We start from the raw sequence: 24,274 nt of genomic DNA on the forward strand, positions 1-24,274 counted from the left end.
TATGTTCACAATACAGACTAACATAACGTAAGCCTATGTTCACAATACAGACTAAGATAACGTAAGCCTATGTTCACAATACAGACTAACATAACGTAAGCCTATGTTCACAATACAGACTAACATAACGTAAGCCTATGTTCACAATACAGACTAACATAACGTAAGCCTATGTTCACAATACAGACTAACATAACGTAAGCCTATGTTCACAATACAGACTAAGATAACGTAAGCCTATGTTCACAATACAGACTAAGATAACGTAAGCCTATGTTCACAATACAGACTAACATAACGTAATCCTATGTTCACAATACAGACTAACATAACGTAAGCCTATGTTCACAATACAGACTAACATAACGTAAGCCTATGTTCACAATACAGACTAACATAACGTAAGCCTATGTTCACAATACAGACTAACATAATGTAAGCCTATGTTCACAATACAGACTAACATAACGTAAGCCTATGTTCACAATACAGACTAACATAACGTAAGCCTATGTTCACAATACAGACTAACATAACGTAAGCCTATGTTCACAATACAGACTATCATAACGTAAGCCTATGTTCACAATACAGACTAACATAACGTAAGCCTATGTTCACAATACAGACTATCATAACGTAAGCCGAAAGTGCGCTGAACACAGTCACGTACTATGTTACTCATGAAGTGTTAAATAAATAAATATGTCATTTAAATTATTATTTAAATTGTAATTTAAATGATTTAAATAATGGTTTTAATTGTTATTAAAATCATTATTTAAATTACCATTAAAATTATACCAGCAACCATTAAAATCATCTGTCAAAGTCACCCATCAAAATTGGTAGCTGGGTCACATTGCAAACTAACTCAGAACAAATAAATCTCGCCTTGTCACTCAAATTCTCATTTATAATCTTGTTTTGTATGTTTTGTCCTTGGCCCCGTTTGTTTTCTTACTTACCAAAATCTTGAATAAGCTCTCCTAATGTTAGGATAACAGTTAAGCTGCCCTAACTTTCACTGTAGTGTAGAGTTAGCTACATAGCCTATTTGATCCATATGGCTGCTCTTTTATTGCCTTTACATGTAATATAATCTGTGAAGTGAATCAGAAATGTAACGTGAAATGTAACAATTATAAGCCTCACTCAGTACTTTTTATAGTTGTTGCATATAGTTGATGCTCATGTTAATGTAGGCCGGGCCAAACCCACAACGTGATTTTATAATGTGAAAAGAAGGGCCGCTGCTCTGTCTCTCCGTCCACTAAGGGGTCGCTCGCCTGACAAGGGTTGAAGACCCCTGTGTTAGAAAGTCATCCGCTTTCAAATTATTTACCTTGTAACTCTGTTAATCCTTTTCAAATATTTTAACTTTGATCATTAGTTTTTCTGGTTCACCCTGGGCATTGTGTTGCAGAGGACATGCACACACTTTATGGGTGATTTGGAGATGCCCTCAATAGCCCAACTGCATGCCTTTGAGTACCCCGACGAAATCCACACACCTCAGGGAGACGCTCCCTCAGTGCAGGTGGGATTCAAACCCCCACCCTGCAGGGTGAGCCAACAGTGCCACTGACCAATCACGTAATATCCACTTTGTCGTAATATCTACGTTTGCTCACGTTAATTATTAAAAACACTCTTCCCATTATTTAATGAAACTGTCCTCAGTAAAACTCCCGTACTTTGTCCTTATTATACTGCGTTGTAAGTCATTTAGCGAAATGCTATTTGAGGCAATGATGTTAAGGCAGAGTGTAGGGAAGCACTTACTTTAATATTGTTGGCTTCACCAGCAGCCCAAGGTCGGTGTAGCGACAAGAATTGAACTGCACGCTTCCTGATCTGTGGACGTTTTAAAAATTGCATTGTTAAATCTGACAATTTTACAGCCGATGCACTGATGAGGAGTTTTCAAAAAATACATAGGGTAATGTAACATATGCATAAGCTGATTTACTGCAGTAAAGCACCATGACACCATAATACTTTGACCTTGCAGGAACATGTAGTAATAGTAAGTTACTTCAGTAATTATAATGTTCCAATGACATCTTTTTTCCCCGAAACATCAGTGTTTGTTTAAAACTAGGGCTGCACGATGTATCGTTTTAGCTTCATAAACGCAAAATGTGCATGTGCAATAATCACAATGCAAGGCAAATTAAATGAAACACATAATGCTACAATTTTTTGCTGTTTGATACAAATGGAAAACTTGCACAGTTCTCATTTTCCATGGCAGATCTATAAGAAAAGTTACTCCGGGTCTTTGGATACACGGAATTTGTTGTTAGTGAGAGTCATGTAGGCTCTGCATGCACAGCGAGCCACCAATCACAATCATTCTGGAAAAAGCAACACAATGTACAATATTAATATTCACATTGCATGTTATACACATGCATTTTTCACATCTCGAGGACCGTGATAGACAGCTGACTTAAAACAGAAAGTTAACCTAAAACATTTCACTCTGTAAAAGAGAACAAAAATTTGCTAGCTTTGCAATTTTAATGATTGTTTCAATCAGTTTAAACTTTACTTCCACTCCTTTTGCATGAGTTCTGCATGGACTCTTTAAGCCAATGATGTTTGAATGAATGATTGAATGAATGAAATTATGAATGAATGAATGATTGAATGAATGAATGAATGAGGTTTGTGATGGGTTGGCGCCTCATCCTGGGTTGTTCCCTGTCTTGCATCCGTAGCCTCTGGGATCGGCTCCAGACCCCCTGCAACCCTGAACAAGATTACAGATGATCGATGGCTGGATGGATGAATGTTATATTTATGTAGTGCTTTTTCTAGACACCAAAAGGGCTAATTGGGAGCCACTTCACCCTCCACTGTGTAACTGCCATTCTGAACCAGTACAATCACCACACAGTAGTTCTGGTGGTGAAGGGGCAGGAGAGGATTCACCAGTTAGATATAGGGATGATTTGGAGGCCAAATTTGAAAGGGCCATAGTGGGCAGTTTTAGCCAGGAGATCAGGGTACCACCCATACTCTTTCAAAGGATGCCCAGGGATCTTTTCTGACCTCAGAGAGTCAGGACCACGGTCTTACATCTCATCCAATGGACGACACAATTTTTACAGCACGGTGTCCCTGTCACCGCCCTGGGATCCACACTGACCACAAGATGGGGTAACCTGTTGGCCACAAAAGCAGCTCTTCCAGCAGCAACACAGCTTTCATAGTTAGTTGCCCATAATCATTTTATTTTGTATTCCATAGAGGCGAATTTGAGGAGAAACAAGTGATTTGCTGATTATTATTTTTTAGATTATTGATTTATAGATTATTTTAGGTAAATTTCATCTCCTTTTTTTACTGTAAAGCTTCAGATCTCAATGTGGACCAGACCATTAAAAGGCCTGGAGACCTTAACTGAAGACAGGACCTTCTGGACAGTTTTTCATTGATGTAAATCCAACATCTATGGGCTTATTTACCATCTGAGACAGTGAAGGGGGCGTTCTCAGCAAGCCGACGCATGTTAACTCCTCACAACTTTAATCCCTTAGTAACATTGGATAGATTAATAGATTTTCTTCAGCAACTGCTCATCTTATGTTGACCAGAATTCAACACTGACCAGACAAGTACTCAATAATGCTAAGAATGCATGGAAATTACATAATTTAACATTTCTCTTTTCAGGTGATTGTCCACTTATTTTGAAATATCACATAAATAAAAAGCATTACTCAGTCTGTCCAATTCCGCATGCAGCGACTGCAGGAATGATATTCAGAATTAGTCAAGTCATTCTCAAATGAGCATAATCATTCATACTTAAACGCTGCCGCCTCACCGTGCCCAGAGAAGCTGACAGCTTCTGGCCCATGTTGTGCTCCTCAGATGTGGCCATTTTTGTGGTCCCTAAGAACATCTTACACGACACACCACGGAAAGCAGTTCCATGTTGAATATTGTAGTATTTGTGACTGTTCTCTGTTTTTGCTAATGAAGTTTTGCTGTAATAAACAAGTGAATTAGTGGATTTGGATTTATATCAATGAAATTAATATGAGCATGAATGTAAATGTAAATACATTCGACCTTCCCTTATCATGCGGGTTAGGGGCGTAGCCCCTCCCCTGCCTCCCCCACGATCTGGAAAAACTGCATAAAATGTTTTTGGTACCCCTGAGCTCTTTAGTGAGCGAAGTCAGCGTGCGAGTAGAGCGAAAAGATGGGAGAAACGCGAGATACAAAGATGACTATGAGACCCCAACTGAGAAGCTGTATATATATTTTATGCGTTTATGACTTACTAAACCTGTGTGTTGCCTTCTGGTTTTCTGGCTTTTGGGAAACTCCCAAAAACTCCCAAAAATCCCATTAAATTTCATATGCCGACGCGGCGATATATCAAAGGCGAGATGGAGAACTTTGTGAAGCCGAGTGGCCGGCCCTATATCTGCAGTAGTTAGGTCTACAGGACCAAACAAATCTGAGAATACATGTGCCACACAATTTTTATTTTCCATTTTACTGAAGCACCTTGCATAATACTGTATGTGAGCAAAATTAAATAGGATCTTTTCGATTTTTTCGAAGTTAAAACTTGCAGGTACTTTGTTAAGTTTGGGCCGGTGTTGTTGTTTTGGGATGGTCTAGCCTGTGTGCAAAACAAAGCATCACAGATGCTATGTCATGACCTGAAATAACAAGTAAACCAGCAAGTAACTGACCTGGATAAAAACTCCTTCACAGCACAGTAAGAGACTCATCAGCAGCTCCATGAAGTGGCTGGTTGCAGATGACATTACCAGTTACTGAGCTAAGGGGGCTATTATTTTTTAATACCGGCTGTTGCGCAACTTTTTTCCCTTTAAAATATGTGAATTTTTTTCACTTATATTCTCAGCTAGCTAATACTCATAAAAGATTTACATGCCTGACCATACTACTCAGAGAGACTGTTCAGACCCCCTTTCCTTGCTGTTGGATATTTATCTGCTGCCCAGCTGCCCTTAAACAGCCCGTGTCGTTAGTCGGGGATGATGAGGAAGTGAGCATAACAGAGGTGTGGGGGTGTGGGGATGCGAGGCTGCTTTCTTAAGATCCATCACCAGCAGCCTCACAGCATAAACACGCTTTTCATATAGCCTTATGTACAATTTCATTTTGGAGAGTGAAACTGCAAAATTAGTTTTTTTTTTCTTTCCCTGAACCATCCTGTTTGCTGGTCTGGTAAATTGCAGCAAAAATCGCCAGATTGTTGGAGGCAGAAAACAGGGATAATGATGAAAACTTTTAAGGCTGATAGCATCCCTGTCTGCTGCTGCTTAGTGTGATTGACATTCTGAACTGGAAAGGTCAGCAGGTGATTGTGCTCTGCGATGAGAAGCCTTGGTTATGCCTTCATCCGGCACCTAGATGCTCACCACTTACACCCTCTGTAGTTTTCTTCATGCATGTCAAACAGTAGTAGTTCAAGTCCTGTTCCCTGTAATAAAAAGAATAGAATTGATTCGAAAAATGAAACATTCAAATCCAAACAATTGATTTTTTTAGTATCAATCTGTACATCCTTATGGACATCCTCTGTGTGTATGTGTCAGTGCATAAGTAATGTAAGGGGAACGTGTTGATCAATAAGGCGGGAGCATGCAGGCTGAATAAGGAATCAAGAGGAGGGTGTCCTGATGGTTGTGGGGGGTGTGAAGGGGGGGGGGGTACAGGAAAGGGATGCAAGCTGGCAAAAACAACAGGAACTCAAGATGGGCGCTGCGTTCCTTAATGAGTCCCATGCGTTGTTTGGTATTCTCCCCTGCGTCGCTTTGCACTGTGAACCTGATCCTGACTTTCATCCCATTGTGTTTACACGGGTTTAAAAATGCATGTACGGTACGGTCCACTCGTGAATGGCGCAAGAGTCTTTGGCCTTAGGATGCCATTAATTATTTAAGGCAGAGTGAATATGCTCATGCCGCCGTAACTGGTGGCCCAGTGCGGGAGAAGGTGGCGGGCGGACTGGGTGAACGCGAGCAGTGTTGCTGACGGACAGCCCGGATCCGTTTCAGGGACAGTGCGGCCGGTGTACTCTTTCAGCGTAATGATACACTATTTGACGCTCTACCTGTTCATTTATTTACTTGTATCTTTTGTTTGCTACTGTTTCATTTGGAAAATCGCTCTGCTATTTATTTATTCTTTCATAATTCTTAAAATGCCTGTATGCTAGTTGGTAACACACGTTCAGTCGCTAAGAGAACACGATCTTTAAGCATCCCACATAATTCGGATGGTAAAATAAGTGGATGTCTTTTTACTCCAACAGATCATCCAGAAAATACTTATATCTTTTGTCGATTAAGCTACCTCTTATATATTTAAACAACACAAATTTCAGATGTGTCTGTTGGCTCTTTCCAAAACAGCCCTGTTCATATCAACAGTACAGTAACATTTCTTGTGTGAATATCAAACATTCGTGAGCCCAACTCTCCATAATAATGCATGTCCTCGCTGTTGTCTTTTGCTGGATGAACATGGATTAGGCTGAACTTTCAGGGTACGTGATGGTGATAGCTGAAGGCTCTGAATGAGAGAGCAGGGCTGCTGAATTACCTGTGTATGATTTGTTGTCCTATAAGCAGTTTTCACGGGGCTGTGTGGACTGTACCGGGGTGCTTGGTGTGAGCATGACTTCAGCTGGAGTGTGGCTCAGGGTGCGGTAGCCTTCTGAAGAGAGACGCACATTGACGTGTGAGTTGGCCTTTGCTCAGTCGGGGACGGTCATTGGCAGGCACCCCTCTTCTCCGCAAGCAGAGAGCATCTGGACTGTGGGGTGCCGTGACCAGGTCGGGTCCGATCCTGGCACCGTGGCGACTCGCAGCAGAGAAGCAGCCCGGTAAACAGCAGGGAATACATGAATAACAATCAGACCCGTGGAAAAGGTGTTCGGAAATTAATACCCTCCCCTGGGAAAGTCTTCTCCCTGCAGCAGTATTTATGTAGGGAGTGCCTAAATGAGGATGTGCTGGCTCCGTGAGACCGCCCCTAGGGTGCTGGAGGCAAGGTCTGGGGTACAGGCAGACAATAAGGCAAACTGTCTGGGGTCACTTGGCAGACTAACCAAGGCGGGATGAACAGGAGCGAGACACAGGGATCCGCGCGGCCGTACTGGCCACACGTGGCGGAAATGGGCAGTCAGTCTCCGTTTACAGTCACGGTGACTCTGCCCCGCTTCTGCGCTCTTGTCTTTTCCATGCAATACGGTGATGGAATCAGCCAAAGTGAGAAAAAGTAGGAAAAAAACGTCGCCTGGTGTTTAGGGAACAGGCTTGCAGAGAGACTTATCTTTCTGTTTGGGTGTACCGTTTGTGATTGGTAACTTTGCGACTTTTAATTCTGTCTCCATCTCCAAGATTACCTCTTCAAGGTTTATGTGCTTTGTGAAATATATAGAGTATTTTACAAATGCACAAAGAATGGAAAAATGAGACTGGAAATGAATCCATCACTTTGCACACTACATTCTGACAGACATCATTGCTGGGTTCTCCTTATCTTGGGTTTCTTGAGACGGCGATTGAATTCCCGTCTGTCTCATGAGGGGCTATAGCTTCTCACTGTGTCGCATTTTATGTATAAAGTCAACCTCTGTCTTTGTAACTGTACACAGTGGGTTCATTAAACCTCAGGGTCACATTTGTTTTATAGCGACAGGGCCGCCTTTTATCTCTATGACCCACATTATAGGCTCTTGTTTGTCACGTTGGGTGATGGCCTTGCATTTTGCATTAGCTGCTTTTCCTGTCCTTACGTGTTGCTGCCACATTGCCCTCTCTTGCTGTAATTAATTTGTGGCTTGTGTGTTTTTTTCTTAACATTTCATATCTGAATTAGTTTTGTGTGCATATTTGAATAAATTTGCTAAAATACACATTGCCAAGCCAGCCAGGGTGACTCAGCCTCCCACAGGAGTAATTTACTCGCACCTCTCATCTTATCCACTGTATTTGACCTGTGCCCAAAATTAATGATCCGACATGTAGTAGACAACCCTTTATCGCACCTGAAAGCATACATTGTATGCCTCAAACATTTGCCTAACTGCTCTTTTCTGCAAGTCTTCCTCCCGAAATATCTGCATGCACTCTGAGTTCTTTGAGTGCTCCTTGTTTTATGATCTGGAAGCTTCTCTGTTGTTTATCGGACTGTATTTTTAATACGACTGGCAGCATTATTGCAACACTGCATACATCAGCCGTTTCCACTTCAGATGAATTACTGTAATAGGCCGATGTCTAAATTAAGGCCGTGACACAGATTCAAATAATCGCATTTCTTCCAGTTTCAGAGTTATACTTCAGGTGGAACTAATATCGCTCAAAATGGCAACCAATCAGCTGTAGATGCTGCATTGTTTTCCTTGAACGCATTAGGTCAGATTGTTTCATTATTTCACGTTCAAAATTCAATTATTTTACGCGATGAAAATTCAATTATTAAAAGGTCATTTTCCTTTAATTAATCTTTAAGGTTATACATCTTGATTGGTTTCATATAGCAGTGTGTCTGCATGACTGTTGTCCTACACAAAGTTGTCCCTTAGGGTTGCTGAGATGTTTGGATGCCATTTGTGACATAATATGTCATATTTATTAGAATCACAGAGTTTTTGCTGTTTTTTTTTTCTTTCTCTCCTGCCCCTGCTGCCGGACAGTAAATAAGAAGAATCGGGGACCTCTTGGTAAGATTTTTTTAAACCAAGGGCATCTAATCCCAATGTATAACCTGCTGTTTACGTATGTTCCTGTTCATAATGTTTTGCCCTATAAAGAGCACTAACACAAGTGCCAGCTTTCTCCTTTAGCACCATCTGCTGGCTCCAAGCCGTTTCCTTCTCTTGGTCCTCGGCAAACTTCTAAAGCCGATATTAACGTTCCCACTCTGCTCACTGCATGTATTTTATTCTTCAGAGCATTTTATTTGCCTTGGTTTGCTGCCATGGTATGCTACGTATCTGCTTAATGGCTGTGTCTTGGGCACCGTAGCGTGAATGTACGGTGTCTGACTTCAAACGCTGAAAAAAGCGAAGAGTAGCATGTGCGTTTAAGTAATGGCAATGATATTAGCATTAAATATTGTCCCAGCAATAATGTGAGTCAGTTGGAACAGGATTACAGTTAATATCCCAATGGTTTATTTGTTTCTTGGTTGTTTTACAATGAGTTCTTTTCTACTGTGTACGCCCCCACTCAGACTCAGACGTCTACATTCTTAAGAACATAGCAGAGACGGCCTCCGGGGACCAGCTCATTAGTCAGCCTCTGGATGGCTTTTGCCATCAAAGCCAACTTCATGCTATCTAGCATAGAGGGACCTGATTTGGGTCAGTTAATCCATACAGTGTGTTATTTTTACCAGGGCTTCGAAACGCGATAGGCAGCTTTACCGCCATCTCTAGTGCTCCCTCCAGCTATTCCTTTTCCCGTGACCACTTTCGGTCGCGGTGTGTCTACCGCTGGACAACCTGGACACGGGCTAGAGAGTTTACCTTACCGTAAGCCATTTCTCAGTATACAAAACAGTCATGCCTTTCTAGGAAGATCCAGAAAATAAAAGCCCCCCCCCCCCCGCCCCCCGTTATGCATTCTGAATCTCATTTTTGGGTTTTTATATATTTTTTTCGACTTTTTTTTTGGCATTCTGGGGAGAAAGATGAAACTGCCTGAGTTAAAGGATGCTGCATGACATCGCCTGTCAACACCGAAAACTAATGAGCAGAGTCAGCCAGATCACCGGTGCACAAGATCAAATTATTGGTTTCTTCTCTCCCCTTTTTCCTCTGTCGAAGCAAGGGGAAATGTATTGGGGGGGGGGGGGGAGTGTGTGAGGGTGCCCTCCCTTCGCGGTCTCAGCCGCGGGAGTCAGAAAGAACGTTCTGGGCCTCTTCTACCATTCGCTCCTTGTGGTGGCGCCGTGTGAAAACCTCTAATTGTTCTTCACACCTCGGAAACATATGGCGAGCTCCGCCCCAAAGCCGCCCCTGTCCCCGTTGGCGCTCGCTGTGTGGCGTTTGTAGGCCTGGCGTTAAGTTGCTGTCAGCAGCCATGATGAGTCTATGAATAGCCTTTGTGTGCGAGAGTCTCATCACGGGGCCGCTCAGCCATGCCGAGGTTACTCCGCAAATCCGCGCGCTCGCTACAGTTTGTTTGCTCGCCGCTTCCTCTTTGGATTTGGCCAGAGGCTTAAAGCAGTCAAAACAACTTTGATGGAGAAATTTAATGTCTCAACACGCCATAATCTCTGACAGAATGCATGTCGATACTGTGTTTTTTAAAATCTATCAGATGGCTTCCTCGGCAGCTTGGCTAGCGCCGTTAATCTCCGGATTTGTTCCCTCGTGTGGGATTTCTGTTAAATTCTCTTCGAGGACTATACCCCTGAAGCCACCACACTGTCTGTTCGGCTTCTGTCAGAATGCCTAATTGTGCGGTTGAATTTATCCTTGACATAGCCTTGATATTTTTGTAGTTGTACAACAACATAATTTTTTTCCCGGAGTAAGATGTGCTGTGCAGCTGAGATCTGTGTGCCGCTGATCGCTGTGGAGAGAACTTCTCCTTGCAACTCTGGCGTTTGTAGCAGTGAATTATCCCTTATTGCCTGGAGTTTGGGCCACAGTGGAGAGTTGAAGGTCTCATAAACAGCTTTATAAATTAAGTGCTTATCATACTATTGAAAACAAGAATATCGTCATGGAAATGTATTATGATTTCGCTCATTCATGAATGAATGCTACATTTATATAGTGCTTTACAGAACAGGGAGCCACATCAACCACGAGCCCAACAAGATGATGTCAGCCATCCTGTGCCAGTACTCTCATCACACAATAGCTAAGGTGGCGAAAGGTCAAGAGAGAATTCACCAGTTATATATAGGGGATGATTAGGAGACCAGGTCTGAAAAGACTGTAACACTTTCTGTGAATTACATGTCTATAAGAATCCATGAACACATTCATAACACATTATAATGCATTCATAAAGCATAATAAACATGGCTATAAATATTTATAAAAGGGCATAACACATTATAGCTATATTTATTATGCATTATGACTGTATTATAAAACTCTCATCTATAATGCGCTGTAGATACCTTCATAATGCACTACAAAGCATCCTTCATTCTTATATTGACTTTTATAATCAGGGGTGCAGATAACTGGTACGCAAGTACGCATTCACCTTTAAGAACGATATGTGCGACAATTGATTGTTTGTAAAAGCGCAAATGCACAAAATAAGCACGCGTACCAGTTATCTCCACCCCTGTTTATAATGCATTATGAAGGTATCTATAATGCATTATAGATTAAAGCTATAAGTAAAGTGTCACTGCAAGGGCCACAGTGGGCAATATTAGCCAGGATACCACCCCCTACTCTTTAAAAGGATGCCCAGGGATTCTTCATGACCTCAGAGATTCTGGATCTCAGTTTTCCATCTCATCTGAAGGACAGCACCATTTTTACAGCACTGTGTCCCTGTCACTGCACTGGAATTCACAGTGACAGCATGGGTTAACTTGTTGATCACACCAACACCTCTTCCAGCAGCAACACAGCTTTCCTAGTTGGTCTCCTCTCCAAGTAGTGGCCAGGCCCAAACCCGCTTAGCTTCAGGTGGATTACCTAGTCTGAGGTGCAGATGGTATGTCTGCTGGCCAACAATTAATAGCTTTTTTATTGTCCATTCAGTGGTATTTTGCAGCTAGGAAAGCTGCTTATTGATCAGGGTTTGATCTATTGATCTAGGGTTTTTTATTTGGGACATGAAAACGTGGAAGATATCAGATGTCATGTTAGGTGTTTATAAAATTGGACACTATATTTCCAACAGTAGATAATGAAAATTCTGAAAATTACAGCCCTGTTTTGTATATTTATTACTTTTTAGTTTATTTGCTTTTGTTTTTGTTAGCCTCAGCTTATTTCAACGTCTCTGGAGTCTTTTGTTTTTTATTACTTATTTGTGCACTATATATATTTCCAATGACAAAGTAATATCTTTTCATCTTTTGTAAGGAATTACAGAACTAACAGCTACTTTTAAACAATGCTTTAGAGATGCATCAAAGGGCTTGGTTCACATGGTACAACTTCAGATTTACATTTCGGAATTCATTTTCGTGATCCTATCATGTTTTTAAATTCCTAAGAAACTGTTAGTGACTTGCCAATTTCCTATCCTTCAGCAATGTACGTATATCATTTGGGCTGCTTTGGTTATAAGTTTATCCTTTGAAAGGATGAAATGAAGCTAAAAACAAAAAGAAACAATGCAATAGCTTGCATGAGCACTCAAAATGCCTTGTATTCAAGTCCAGTTCTCTTCAAATTCGGGAACGTCAACAGAAAATGTTCTGTAGCAGTCTGTAGCGAGGCTTGTTGATATACATTGATCCGCAAGTAAACATTTAGATCTTACCTTGCCCCCTCTCCTCCTCAGGATCACCGCCAAGTATTCTATCAATTATTTAGTGTGCCTGGTGTTCCCATAGATTACCTTCATCCCAAGAGGAGCACATGCGTTTAAGAGGTCTTTGGTTAATGAGGGGGGTTAAGAAACGTAGACTGATCCAAACGGCAACCTGCAGAGTGGTGCACGCCGATTTAGCAATTCCTGTTGAGGGAATGAGTCACATTTTCCTGCTTGGTAACTTTGGCTAGGTTTTGATCTCCCTTTTTAATTTAAAGTGCTTAAAACAATCTCTGCTGCTCCAGGCTGCACTTTAAGTCCCATTTATCCTTCTGCAGCCTCAGATTATTGCAGTAACAAAGGAGGATCTGTCCCTGAATCTGATTTGTGGCTTATCTTGACCTTTACGACTGAAATGGGTTTAATAACATCGATACTGCTGTACTACATGCCTGTACATGCTCAGGGGACTTTGTTTGACTCGACCCTGTTTTATTTCAGGGTAATACCGTCTTCACATAACAGTTGCATGGAATTCTCTTTGATATGAGCAATGCTTTAAAATACTCCTTTATCAGTATGCAGCCTTGGCGTCAAAGCCCTTTGACCACAGGTACGATGCTCTGTCTCAGTACTCTGATTGGTGGCTCGGGTCATAGCTATTGTGACTCATTACCTCATCTTGCACTCTTTCTCTCTCTCTGTCTCTCTCGCTGATGGACAGATTCAGATGCCCCTGCTGACACTGCGCCCCCAGTGATTGTAGTCCCACCCAGGAACACCACAGTGGTAGCGGGTGCCAGTGAGGTGACACTGGAGTGCGTGGCCAATGCGAGGTTAGTTATTATTGTCCTGTCCATACCTCACATCTGGAGAGCCTGCTGGTCCTCCTGTCCATACCTCACATCTGGAGAGCCTGCTGGTCCTCCTGTCCATACCTCACATCTGGAGAACCTGCTGGTTCTCCTGTCCATACCTCACATCTGGAGAACCTGCTGGTCCTCCTGTCCATACCTCACATCTGGAGAGCCTGCTGGTCCTCCTGTCCATACCTCACATCTGGAGAACCTGTTGGTCCTCCCGTCCATACCTCACATCTGGAGAGCCTGTTGGTCCTCCCGTCCATACCTCACATCTGGAGAGCCTGCTGGTCCTCCCGCCCATACCTCACATCTGGAGAACCTGCTGGTTCTCCTGTCCATACCTCACATCTGGAGAACCTGTTGGTCCTCCTGTCCATACCTCACATCTGGAGAACCTGTTGGTCCTCCTGTCCATACCTCACATCTGGAGAGCCTGTTGGTCCTCCCGTCCATATCTCACATCTGGAAAACCTGCTGGTCCTCCTGTCATACCTCACATCTGGAGAACTTGCTGGTCCTCCTGTCCATACCTCACATCTGAAGACCCTGCTGGTCCTCTTCCTGCCTGCTCATCCTTCCTGTTACACCTGACATCAAGACAGCTTTAATTAGCTCTGCTGCCTTGGTCATGGCCCTGTGAAAAATTCTAACCATTTGTAGACAAGAAATTTCTAATATAAACAGTTCATTGGAGCTCTGAGGCCATGACACAAATGAACAAACAAGGATGACTGAATATAATTAAAAACACATTTTGCTGGTTTGTCATTTGCGAAGTTCCCTTTAAACTTAAGAAGTTAAGGGAACATTTATATAGTGTCATCAATTTGTCATTAAATCTCATTGCCCATACAAAACTGTAAAAGTGGATGCTCTGTTTCCCCTGTAGCCATGTCAGCTTGTTGATTGAGTTTGTCACATGACTCAAGATGTGCGCAGTGTTGCAAGATGATGTACGACATAATGAGGGAACACAGGGGCTAATCTACTGCAAACTGTCCGTTTATCTCCAGCTGGGTCAGTGGATCAGCTTCAGCCAGATGAAACCCTTACACACCACTTAAAAATGCCTCAGTTGGAACACTTTGAACTAAAGAAAGAACCATGACACTGTGTCCACCCACAGCACCCTCTGACTCCCCACCATTTTAAAATAACATCTCTTCTTTGCCCCTGTGGAGACCTGTCGAGAAACTGAGCATCTCCTGGAAGCGGAACGGCTTGAAGCTGGTGAATGGGGTGGGCACGTTCGGACGCAGGCTGACCATCGCCAGCCCAAGCTCGGCGGACGCGGGGCTCTACGTGTGTGAAGCCACCCTGCTCAACAGCAGTATGAGAGTTGCCGAATCCCGGGCCTTCCTCTCCATTGCAGGTAACTTTCTTACTTACCTTCACAGCAGAAGGAAGGAGAGGAACTCAGTCCAGGAGCTCTGCAGCTAACCATTAGCCACAGGTCGCTAAAGGCACTGTGTGTTTGAGCTGCACAGGCCACACCCAGGAGCAGTGATGGGGCTCTGCAGCTAACCGTTAGCCACAAGCCGCTAAAGGCACTATGTGTTTGAGTTGCACAGGCCACACTCAGGAGCAGTGATGGAGCTCTGCAGCTAACCGTTAGCCACAGGCCGCTAAAGGCACTGTGTGTTTGAGCTGCACAGGCCACACCCAGGAGCAGTGATGGAGCTCTGCAGCTAACCGTTAGCCACAGGCCGCTAAAGGCACTGTGTGTTTGAGCTGCATAGGCCACACCTTAAATCCTATGCTAAAGAGAATGTCTGAAAAGTAATAATTTTTTTACAGTGGCACTATGAGTCTGGGCCTTTAAACACAGTGCCTCATATAGCTTAAATCAATGGCACTTTTTTTTTTTTTTTAAATAAAAAAATAAAAAACCTGGGGCGCTTCGTAGCCTGGGAATGGCTTCTTGTTCTGGCGATCGGTAAGAGGCGAGAAAACGACACGCAGCCTGCGGCATTAAGTCTGCCAGCTCCACTCCTTACGCCGGGAAGTCATTTAATATAAACAAACATCGTTGGCAACATGCAAACAAACAGGATGTCTGCATCGGCGTAGCACTCCAGCTGAGCTGCTTTTTTTGCATTTAAATGAGTTTCTGCTCTGGGAGCATATGTTCGCCTTCAGCTTCTCCGAATCAATGTCAATATTTCATCTCTTTGATCCCGGTTCCACATATAATCCTCTTGATATATGTTAGGCTGTGCCTGTCGATGTTTGTGGTTCGCTCCATTTGTGATAGATAACTCCTAACAAATGAGTTTCAAATGTTTTTTTTTTCCCCACTAAATGTGTTTTTTTTTTTTTTTCGTCTCTTATTGGACAGAGGGCCCACACTTTGTCACAGAACCCGCAAGGAAGGTCGTCGGCGAATTGGAGAAAAACGTCGACATCCACTGTCAAGTGAGAGGTGGTGAACGGTTTGCTAACCTCTCTGTATTTTCCGCTAGATCTGCTTTGTTCCAGGAAGCTCACGCGGCCCCTGTTCTGCTGAATGCATGATCACAGCCGCAGTACACCCCTGAAAGCTCAGGAAATCTCAGCTCTAAGGCTGAAAGGTTTTTGAAAAGAAATTTTAACTACACTAGGATCTTGTAGGGTGGTCCATTAGCGTTTAGCTCTGCAGTACGCATTGAACTTTGAGATGTGTGGTCTTTCACCATATTTTATTTGAAACGGTCTGGATCAACATCCTAGGTTCTGGGACCTGTTGCACCAAGTTTTTGTGGTCACTTAATGTCTATCTGTACTTTAAAATTAATACTCAGAAATGTATCCTTGAAATTGCATCTACAGAATGTAAACACTAAAACTTAGAAACTGTATAGCGCTATGAATAAAAAGTGTCCTGCATCCAGTTTTTTCCCCTTATATCAGCGTCAGGGCCGATCCTGTGAGATGTGATGTAATCCATACAGAGGGGCCGGTTTTATCATAAGCCAATGATTGGTTTTCAGTCGGTGAGTGACAGGTTAGGGGGCACTCAGAGGGCCAATCAGCTTTCAGCTGGGGCTGGTCAGGGGTTATATCTTTCTACGTGTCTCACACTGTATAGCCACAGAGAGCAGCTGGGTGAAAATGGATCTGAAAGAAGAAAACATTCCTCCCGTGTCCTTTAATAATGCCTAATGATGTCAGAGACCTGGCACATGGTAATTTAGTCCTGTGTCCCTCTCGTTTATGTTGCATCATAATATAAGCAGAATGTATCCCCAGTCAAACAGCTTATTACCGACAATCTGCCGTCCGCATTTGTTAGCTTGTATTTTATATTTTCTTTTTCTCAGCATGTGAATTGGTGTGAACCTCCTTGGTAATCAGGCACGGAGCCTTTTTAATTAAATGTGAGAAGCCTCGGGATGTCCGCAGATTGATTTCTCGATTGCTTTGTATCGAGAGGTGCTTCTTCTAAGCCACGGTGAGAGGAAACGACGAGGGGGAAGGCATACGAAATGACCGGGTCTGCCGAGTGCCACAAAGCCGTAGCGGAGAAGCAGCCTCCCTGGCGCCAAATGTCCCCCGCAATATGATAAAAACCTGTTATTTTGACGTTGTGGGGACCATTTTTCAGGTCCCCTCAAAGATCTGTGAATGCAGGCAAGAAACTAAAAATGCCAAAAGTGTCCTATTTTGTTTGGTTAGTTATGGTTAAGGTTAAGGTTAGGGCTCGGTAGGGGTTAAGGTCGTCATATTGGGATTAGAGTGTTCCAGAAATGAATGGAGAGTCCCCACAAAGATGTAATTACGATCCTGTGTGTGTGTGTGTGTGTGTGTGTGTGTGTGTGTGTGATATTACTTATAAATGAGTAATAAGATCCAGTTATGTCATGTTACAATTGTGTCAGTAATGAGTTCATTTAAAGAACTGAAGTGACTTAAACTTTCTCTATCTGCAGCTTTTATGTCATATTGTGTTTGGGGAGACGTATCACTATATCCCAACGTGTTGTCATGGTGTCATGGTGTCATGGTGTCATGGTGTGCTTTGTCACCACACTGTATTTAGGTTAGGCGACCGGGGATGAGCAGCACTTATTTATTATAAGAGAATTTATATCCCCTTGTAGTTTCACCTAAACATACGGCTGGAGGCGTTTCTGCTATTTCTTAACACGCTGAGTTCCTGTAGTAATTACTTCCTACATATTCAGCCGCATGAAACATTCAGCGATAACAGCTCTGTGTGGTGTTTGCTAAGATTGGGCAACTTGTCCACCAGAAACCACAAGATGTATTGTCATCAAAGTATGATGAGTTAGAATAATGTGTGCAGTGTTATGTAATACCTGAATACGTGTGTGTAGAAACATACCCGCGTGTGTGTTTGGTCTGTCGGGTTGCACAGTGCCTCTGTGGGTAGCACTGTAGTTTTATATCTCCAGCGTTGGCGGTTTGAATCCCACCCACACTCTCTCTCTGTGTAGCTTGCAGGTTCTTCATGTGTTGTACTGGTTCCTTCTGGATACTTTGTTTTTAGAAAAACACATGAATTGGCATCTCTGAAATTGCCCCATAACGTGTGCTTGTGTGGGTCAAGACTGTGTGCATTTGACTCTCTTACGATCTCCTGAAATGATGGCTAGGCTGTACCCCAACTCTGTGATACCCCGCACAGGCTGTACCCCAACTCTGTGATGCCCTGCACAGGCTGTACCCCAACTCTGTGATGTCCCGCACAGGCTGTACCCCAACTCTGTGATGCCCTGCACAGGCTGTACCCCAAATCTGTGATGCCTCGCACAGGGTGTACCCCATCTCTGTGATGCTCCGCACAGGGTGTACCCCATCCCTGTGATGCCCGCACAGGGTGTAACCTATCTCTGTGATGCCCCGCACAGGCTGTACCCCATCTCTGTGATGCCCGCACAGGGTGTACCCCAAATCTGTGATGCCTCACACAGGGTGTACCCCATCTCTGTGATGCTCCGCACAGGGTGTACCCCATCTCTGTGATGCCCGCATAGGCTGTACCCCATCTCTGTGATGCCCGCACAGGGTGTACCCCATCTCTGTGATGCCCCGCACAGGGTGTACCCCATCTCTGTGATGCCCCGCACAGGGTGTACCCCAAATCTGTGATGCCCCGCACAGGGTGTACCCCATCTCTGTGATGCCCGCACAGGGTGTACCCCATATCTGTGATGCCCCGCACAGGGTGTACCCCATCTCTGTGATGCTCCGCACAGGGTGTACCCCATCTCTGTGATGCCCGCACAGGGTGTAACCCATCTCTGTGATGCCCGCACAGGGTGTACCCCATCTCTGTGATGCCCCGCACAGGGTGTAACCCATCTCTGTGATGCCCGCACAGGGTGTACCCCATCTCTGTGATGCTCCGCACAGGGTGTACCCCATCTCTGTGATGCCCGCACAGGGTGTACCCCATCTCTGTGATGCCCGCACAGGGTGTAACCCATCTCTGTGATGCCCGCACAGACTGTACCCCATCTCTGTGATGCCCCGCACAGGGTGTACCCCATCTCTGTGATGCCCGCACAGGGTGTACCCCATCTCTGTGATGCCCCGCACAGGGTGTAACCCATCTCTGTGATGCCCCGCACAGGGTGTACCCCATCTCTGTGATGCCCCGCACAGGGTGTACCCCATCTCTGTGATGCCCCGCACAGGGTGTAACCCATCTCTGTGATGCTCCGCACAGGGTGTACCCCAGCTTTGGGACTTACTAACATCGTGGCTAGGGTAAATGCCAACTTAGTGCCCTGTATTTCCTGATATAGCCTACAGGCCCCCTGTACTGGATACGCATTTGGATGGTGTAGGGAGGGAGTGATGCATTTCATTTGTGATCATTACATTTTTTGCAGATTAACTGGAACTGAGTTGGTAAATGATAAATGTTGAATATGTGGTTATTTTATAATTAGCTGTTAATGCACAGTCCCATTATTTCCCCATGCCCCTGACTGTGTGTTCCCCGCCGGCGGCTCTCTGGCTGCCAACAGGAGTCCCCACACCCAAACTGGAGTGGTACAAGGACTCCGTGCCCCTGAGCAAGCTGAACAACCCTCGGTATAAGGTGCTGGGATCGGGCCTGCAGGTGCGGAAGCTGCATCCCAACGACGCCGGCATCTTCCAGTGCTTCGCCCGCAACTCCGCCGGAGAGACCCAGGCACACGCCAACCTCGTGGTCACAAGTAAGTTCATCTGCGACACTAAGCCCCGGGTTTCTGAAGCGTCTAATAAGACTGGTTTCCAGGGACGGAATACGAGCCTTTATGAAGTTTCGAGAAGGAGAGCCACTAGTGACTTCTACCCCATTCCTATCTGTAAGAATTATTGGAATCTTTAGAAATCATACAATGTGTATTATCACCTGCTGCTCAGCAGTCACATTGAATACAATTAATATACAGTTAAATTTAATTGTAGAGTATCTAGACGTGCCGCTGTGGCCTTACTTTGTTGAGGTAATTACTGAAGCATTTCACCAAAGGCTTTGATCCCGCTGCAGTTTGTCGTCGAAGGGCCTCTCTTCAGAGGTGAGGGAGGCCGCATCCACATATTGCACAAATAAATGGGGAGGGGGGGGGGGGCGGACAGTCACAAAGTATTGACCAATGGGTCAAGTAGAAGGGTCAACCGCTCTGTTCGGGTTCGACAAATAGAAAAGTAGTCAGCTGTTTCAGGCCAGAGAGACTTAGCTGCACTGACGAAGCTATCATTTGTAATCCCTGGTCAAACTAAAGTACTGAGTCTGGATATTTGTTTGCTCTCGTGTGACTCTCCCGCAAAAAGCTTCTCAATTTCCTGCAGGAACGCATGACGCTAAAAAAAAAATAAAAAATGATAAACAATGGTTTAATCACTGTTTCATTTTCCCTTAGCCAAATCGGCCTGCATCTCTGTCCACGTGCTGCTTAATAGACGTTTGCTCTCTAGCGCTGTGTATCATTTCTGGTTGGGTCCCGTGCGAATCCTATTAAATGCCGTTTTTGTAGTTTTTCATTCTGCAGATGATTCCCGGAGAAACGGCCGCGTCTAATGAGACACATCAACTTTTTCCTGCTCCTTCCCCTTCTGAGAAATGCTTCGCCCATCTTTTGTCTCGCCGTGATTTGTATTCTGTTGTGACTTATTGATCGTACCGTCCCGCACGCTATATTGATTAGCATAATTAAAACGCTGAGTGATGCTAAGTTTCCCCAGCCTCCTCATTTTCTGGCTTAGATATATTTTAAGATTATAAATAAATCATGTAGCAAATCATGTGGCAGTGACCGTCAAAAACTGCTTCTCAAACCCCTGTTCTGCTTCAGGCGTGTGTGTCTGTGTGTGTGTGTATCTTCATCTAATTACTGTATCCTGAGTGCTCCCCAGCCGGTTCTTAGCACGACGTTAAGTGCTCGTTAAGCACCTGGCACCCTTAGACCCTCACATCTGTACTGCGGAGGGATCCATGCGGATCACAGGGCACTGAAATCGCTGGGGCATCAGTCGGTACGCGCAGTCCTGCACACTGCAGGCCGTCCATCATCCTGGACATATATCATGCCCCTTTGTATTTCTCTCTGTAAGAGAAATCTGGAAGGTCTTACATCAGCTTGTAGTTGCACCCAGGCCCTGTTCACAGCTATATCTGCATTACCCCACCTGCATGAAATGATCTTGTCATATAGTCAATGGCTTCTGCCTCAGGCAGTGCCTGTCAATGAACTGTACATATAACCTCTGTTTGCTTTGATTTGAATAAGGGTGTCTGGTAGTTAAAGCTATAATTACTCCCTTGATAGAGACGCATCCTTTAACTCGAATCTCACATTCATCCATCTAACCATTCCTGTCCTTCACGTCTCTTTTTTCAGTAGCTGTGCTCTTTTGTCAGAAGGTTATTTATAAAAAAAAATACCCCTGAAGGGAAGACGTGACATTTGTTTGTTCATTTTATGCAGAGCAGTCTCGTTTCCAAGTGGAAAATGAGCAGGCAGTTTGCTAATTTCGATTAAAGGTTTCAGGTTTATCGCATAACCCTTTATATGGCACGGAAACCCAAAAGGACTCTGGCTCTGTACGTGTTCCTCTCCCCGCGTGAGCCTGAACCTGTTTTATATTCCTCAGGTATAGCGCCTTCTTTCACAAAGGGCCCCGCCGACATCATGGTGACAGACGGGGCCGCTGCCGTGTTCAGCTGCGAGGTTTCCGGAGCTCCGAAACCTGCCGTCTCCTGGAGGAGAGGTAACAGCCACCTGCTCACCCCCGATCAGCTTTACGAGGCCGCAGCTGGGCGGGCCCCCACCGCCGGGCCCCCACCGCCGGGCCCCCACCGCCAGCACCGCTTTCCATTTGGGGATTTATATGGTCACTGCTTTTCTTCAAGTGTGTGGGACTGTGCTTGTATTTTAAGCACTTCTACCTTCACAGGGAAATTATGAAAGCGCAAAATAATATACGGTTATACGGTTATAGGTTATACGGACGTTTTTATCCTGGTTAATTGTAGATTTCCAATCATACATGCTCATCTACAGTAATAAAATGTTTAATATTAGCAGTTAGTTTTTCCATAGGTTATATATACATTATATATGTTTTTCAATGTTTGTATTTCAGAGGAATTCATCCATAATTATGTGTTATATATATCACCATTATCTTGTAAAGTACATAATTAAATATTGGTATGCGCAATGACCCAGTGTACTAGTGAAGCCCCCGTAGCATGTCTTCCCCTGAACCCCCACCGGGGGCAGCACACACCCACCGCAGCCTGGGTCCGTGTCATGGCCGCCTCACACTCTGCCTCTGCCTCTCTTCTAGGTGCTCAGGTTTTGGCCAGCGGCTCGGTTCGGATCCCACGCTTCGCCCTGCTGGAGTCGGGGGGGCTGCAGATCGAGCCTGTCTCCCTGCAGGACGCGGGGAACTACACCTGCCTCGCCGGCAACTCGGAGGGCGCCATCAACGCCACCGCCTCTCTCACCGTCTGGAGTAAGGCTGTGACGAGTCCCGGGGGCTCAAAGGCTGAGACGCTGCTCTGCTTCTCAGATACAAGCCTTTTGTGAAGCTGCTCTTCTCGTTCCTTCTTTTATGGAGACGCCGCTGCTTTTGTTGCGTTTTTTTCCTCCATTCTAACGTGCTCAGCTTTCTCACAAACAATGAGATGAATCCTCGGTGTGTCCAGGCCGAGCGTCGGTTATGCCGGCCTGCCCCGTGCAGACATCTGAATAATGCTGTTTGTTGTGCAAATGAATAAATAATTCAGTGGCCAAAAAGTTAATGCTGACAACTGATGTCTCACTGGCATTTCAGTAGAATTATACATTCTCTTTACCGGAGCTGTATTTCGCAGTTTTTTGGCCACGCACGTCTATCACGCTTGTAGTTTCTCTCTTGGAACGTTTCCAGAGAACCATTAAAAGCCGCAATTTAGGAAGCTAGGGTTTTTTTTCATATTCAGTGATAGGATGGTTCCCCCCCCCCCCACACCCTGATGTCTACCCCCATGATTCTCCAGGTCGCACCTCCATCTCCCAAGCCCCGGAGGACCAACGTGTCATCAAGGGCACCACGGCTGTGCTGGACTGTGGAGCCACCAGTGATCCACGAGTGTCCATGAGGTGGGAAGGAAATGCTCATTGGTCATTTACAGAGCATTCCTCTGCATGCAGTTTTTGGTGGTCCCCAACCAGCCTGAACCACTAGAGCTGCTTTGCCCTCCCCAGATATGTGTGGAAGAAGGATGGAGCTGTGGTCCGGCCGGCCGGCGGGGGCCGAGTCAGCTTTAAGGAGGGCTCTCTGCACATCAGCCAGACCTGGTCAGGAGACATTGGCGACTATACCTGCACGGTCCTTTCGCAGGCTGGCAATGATTCCAAGTCGGCCCGTCTGGAGGTCATGTGAGTGATGCACACTCGTCCTGCGGCGGCGTCTAGCTTCCACCCAAGCTGTGCTGCACACATCACGCATTCTCCCACTCCCCGTGCCCCGCCTCCTCCGAACCAGAATGCCGCACTTTTATCTAAGTCGTTACACGGAACGGCCACTGGGCCCCGAACGCAGCACCCTTCCCCCATTACCTCTGTCCTCGCTTTCAGGAGGTTCCCGCCTGTTTCCATATTTCCTCAGACTGCATCTCGGCTCTTTGGCGGATGTGTAATCTGTGGGTTAACAGGGAGGCGCTTTTATTTCATGCCAATATAGCAAATTCCCTAAAGGGGCAGTGATGCGCGCTGTTGTGGAGGACGCTGTTTGTGTCAGTGCTCCCTCCACACCCTCTCACTGCAAGTTCAATTGGCCCCCATATCCAAGGACCAAAGAAGCAGTTTAAGTCTGGCCAGTGTGGGTAGTAAAGCTTGATTGAATTTCTTTAGCGAGCTGTACTTTCCTTCTGAGGTGCCAGTTAATTTATGATAACTTACAGTTGCTCTGGGGCATGCCAGTCGGTGCCTATTGGCACGACTCGTTCTTTTATGTTCATCTGGAGGATTCGCTGATTCTGGAAAATATTACTTGTGCATTCGGTGGGGTAGCTGACTTGGAGAAGGGGGTCCTCACAGTGACACTCAGCTGCAACTCTGGGAGAGTATCTGTTAGGCAGGTCTATAGGAGTAGCCAGTTTTATTGAACATTAGCTTCATGTCTGTAGGAGTAGCTTATGTTGGAATACGTTAGTTGTGTGTCTGTAAGAGAAAGTGATGTCGGAGACCTTTAGTTGTGTGTTTAAAGGTAGCTGATGTTGGAGGATAGGTGTATGTCTGTAGGAGTAGCTGATGTTGAAGACCATTAGTTGTGCCTCTGTAAGAGTAGCTGATGTTGGAGAACATTAGCCTGGTCAGTAGGAATAGCTGGCTTTGGAGAACATGAATCTCATGTCTGTAGGAGTAGCTGATATTGGACAATGTTAGTTGTGTGCCTGTAGAAGTAGCTGGCTTTGGAGAACCTTAGCCTCATGTCTGTTGGAGTAGGTAGCATTGG

At 44.8% G+C, this 24,274-nt stretch overlaps 1 protein-coding gene across 5 annotated transcripts in view; it reads left to right on the forward strand.

Annotated features, from left to right (window-relative positions):
* Window positions 1-24,274, forward strand: part of sdk1b (sidekick cell adhesion molecule 1b) — a 302,231-nt gene that overhangs the window by 202,307 nt on the left and 75,650 nt on the right. For 4 of the 5 annotated variants that reach the window (XM_023814919.2, XM_072712548.1, XM_023814920.2 and 1 more), the window contains 9 exons: window positions 8,705-8,731; window positions 13,195-13,306; window positions 14,515-14,705; window positions 15,672-15,755; window positions 19,309-19,500; window positions 21,422-21,538; window positions 22,121-22,288; window positions 22,815-22,917; window positions 23,023-23,196. In XM_023814919.2, the coding sequence (XP_023670687.2) occupies window positions 8,705-8,731; window positions 13,195-13,306; window positions 14,515-14,705; window positions 15,672-15,755; window positions 19,309-19,500; window positions 21,422-21,538; window positions 22,121-22,288; window positions 22,815-22,917; window positions 23,023-23,196 (1,168 nt within the window). The remainder of the gene's footprint in view (window positions 1-8,704; window positions 8,732-13,194; window positions 13,307-14,514; window positions 14,706-15,671; window positions 15,756-19,308; window positions 19,501-21,421; window positions 21,539-22,120; window positions 22,289-22,814; window positions 22,918-23,022; window positions 23,197-24,274) is intronic. The other variant, XM_023814921.2, reaches the window with a different exon arrangement.

Source organism: Paramormyrops kingsleyae, chromosome 5 (genome assembly GCF_048594095.1).
Source record: "Paramormyrops kingsleyae isolate MSU_618 chromosome 5, PKINGS_0.4, whole genome shotgun sequence".
NCBI classification, from domain to species: domain Eukaryota; kingdom Metazoa; phylum Chordata; class Actinopteri; order Osteoglossiformes; family Mormyridae; genus Paramormyrops; species Paramormyrops kingsleyae.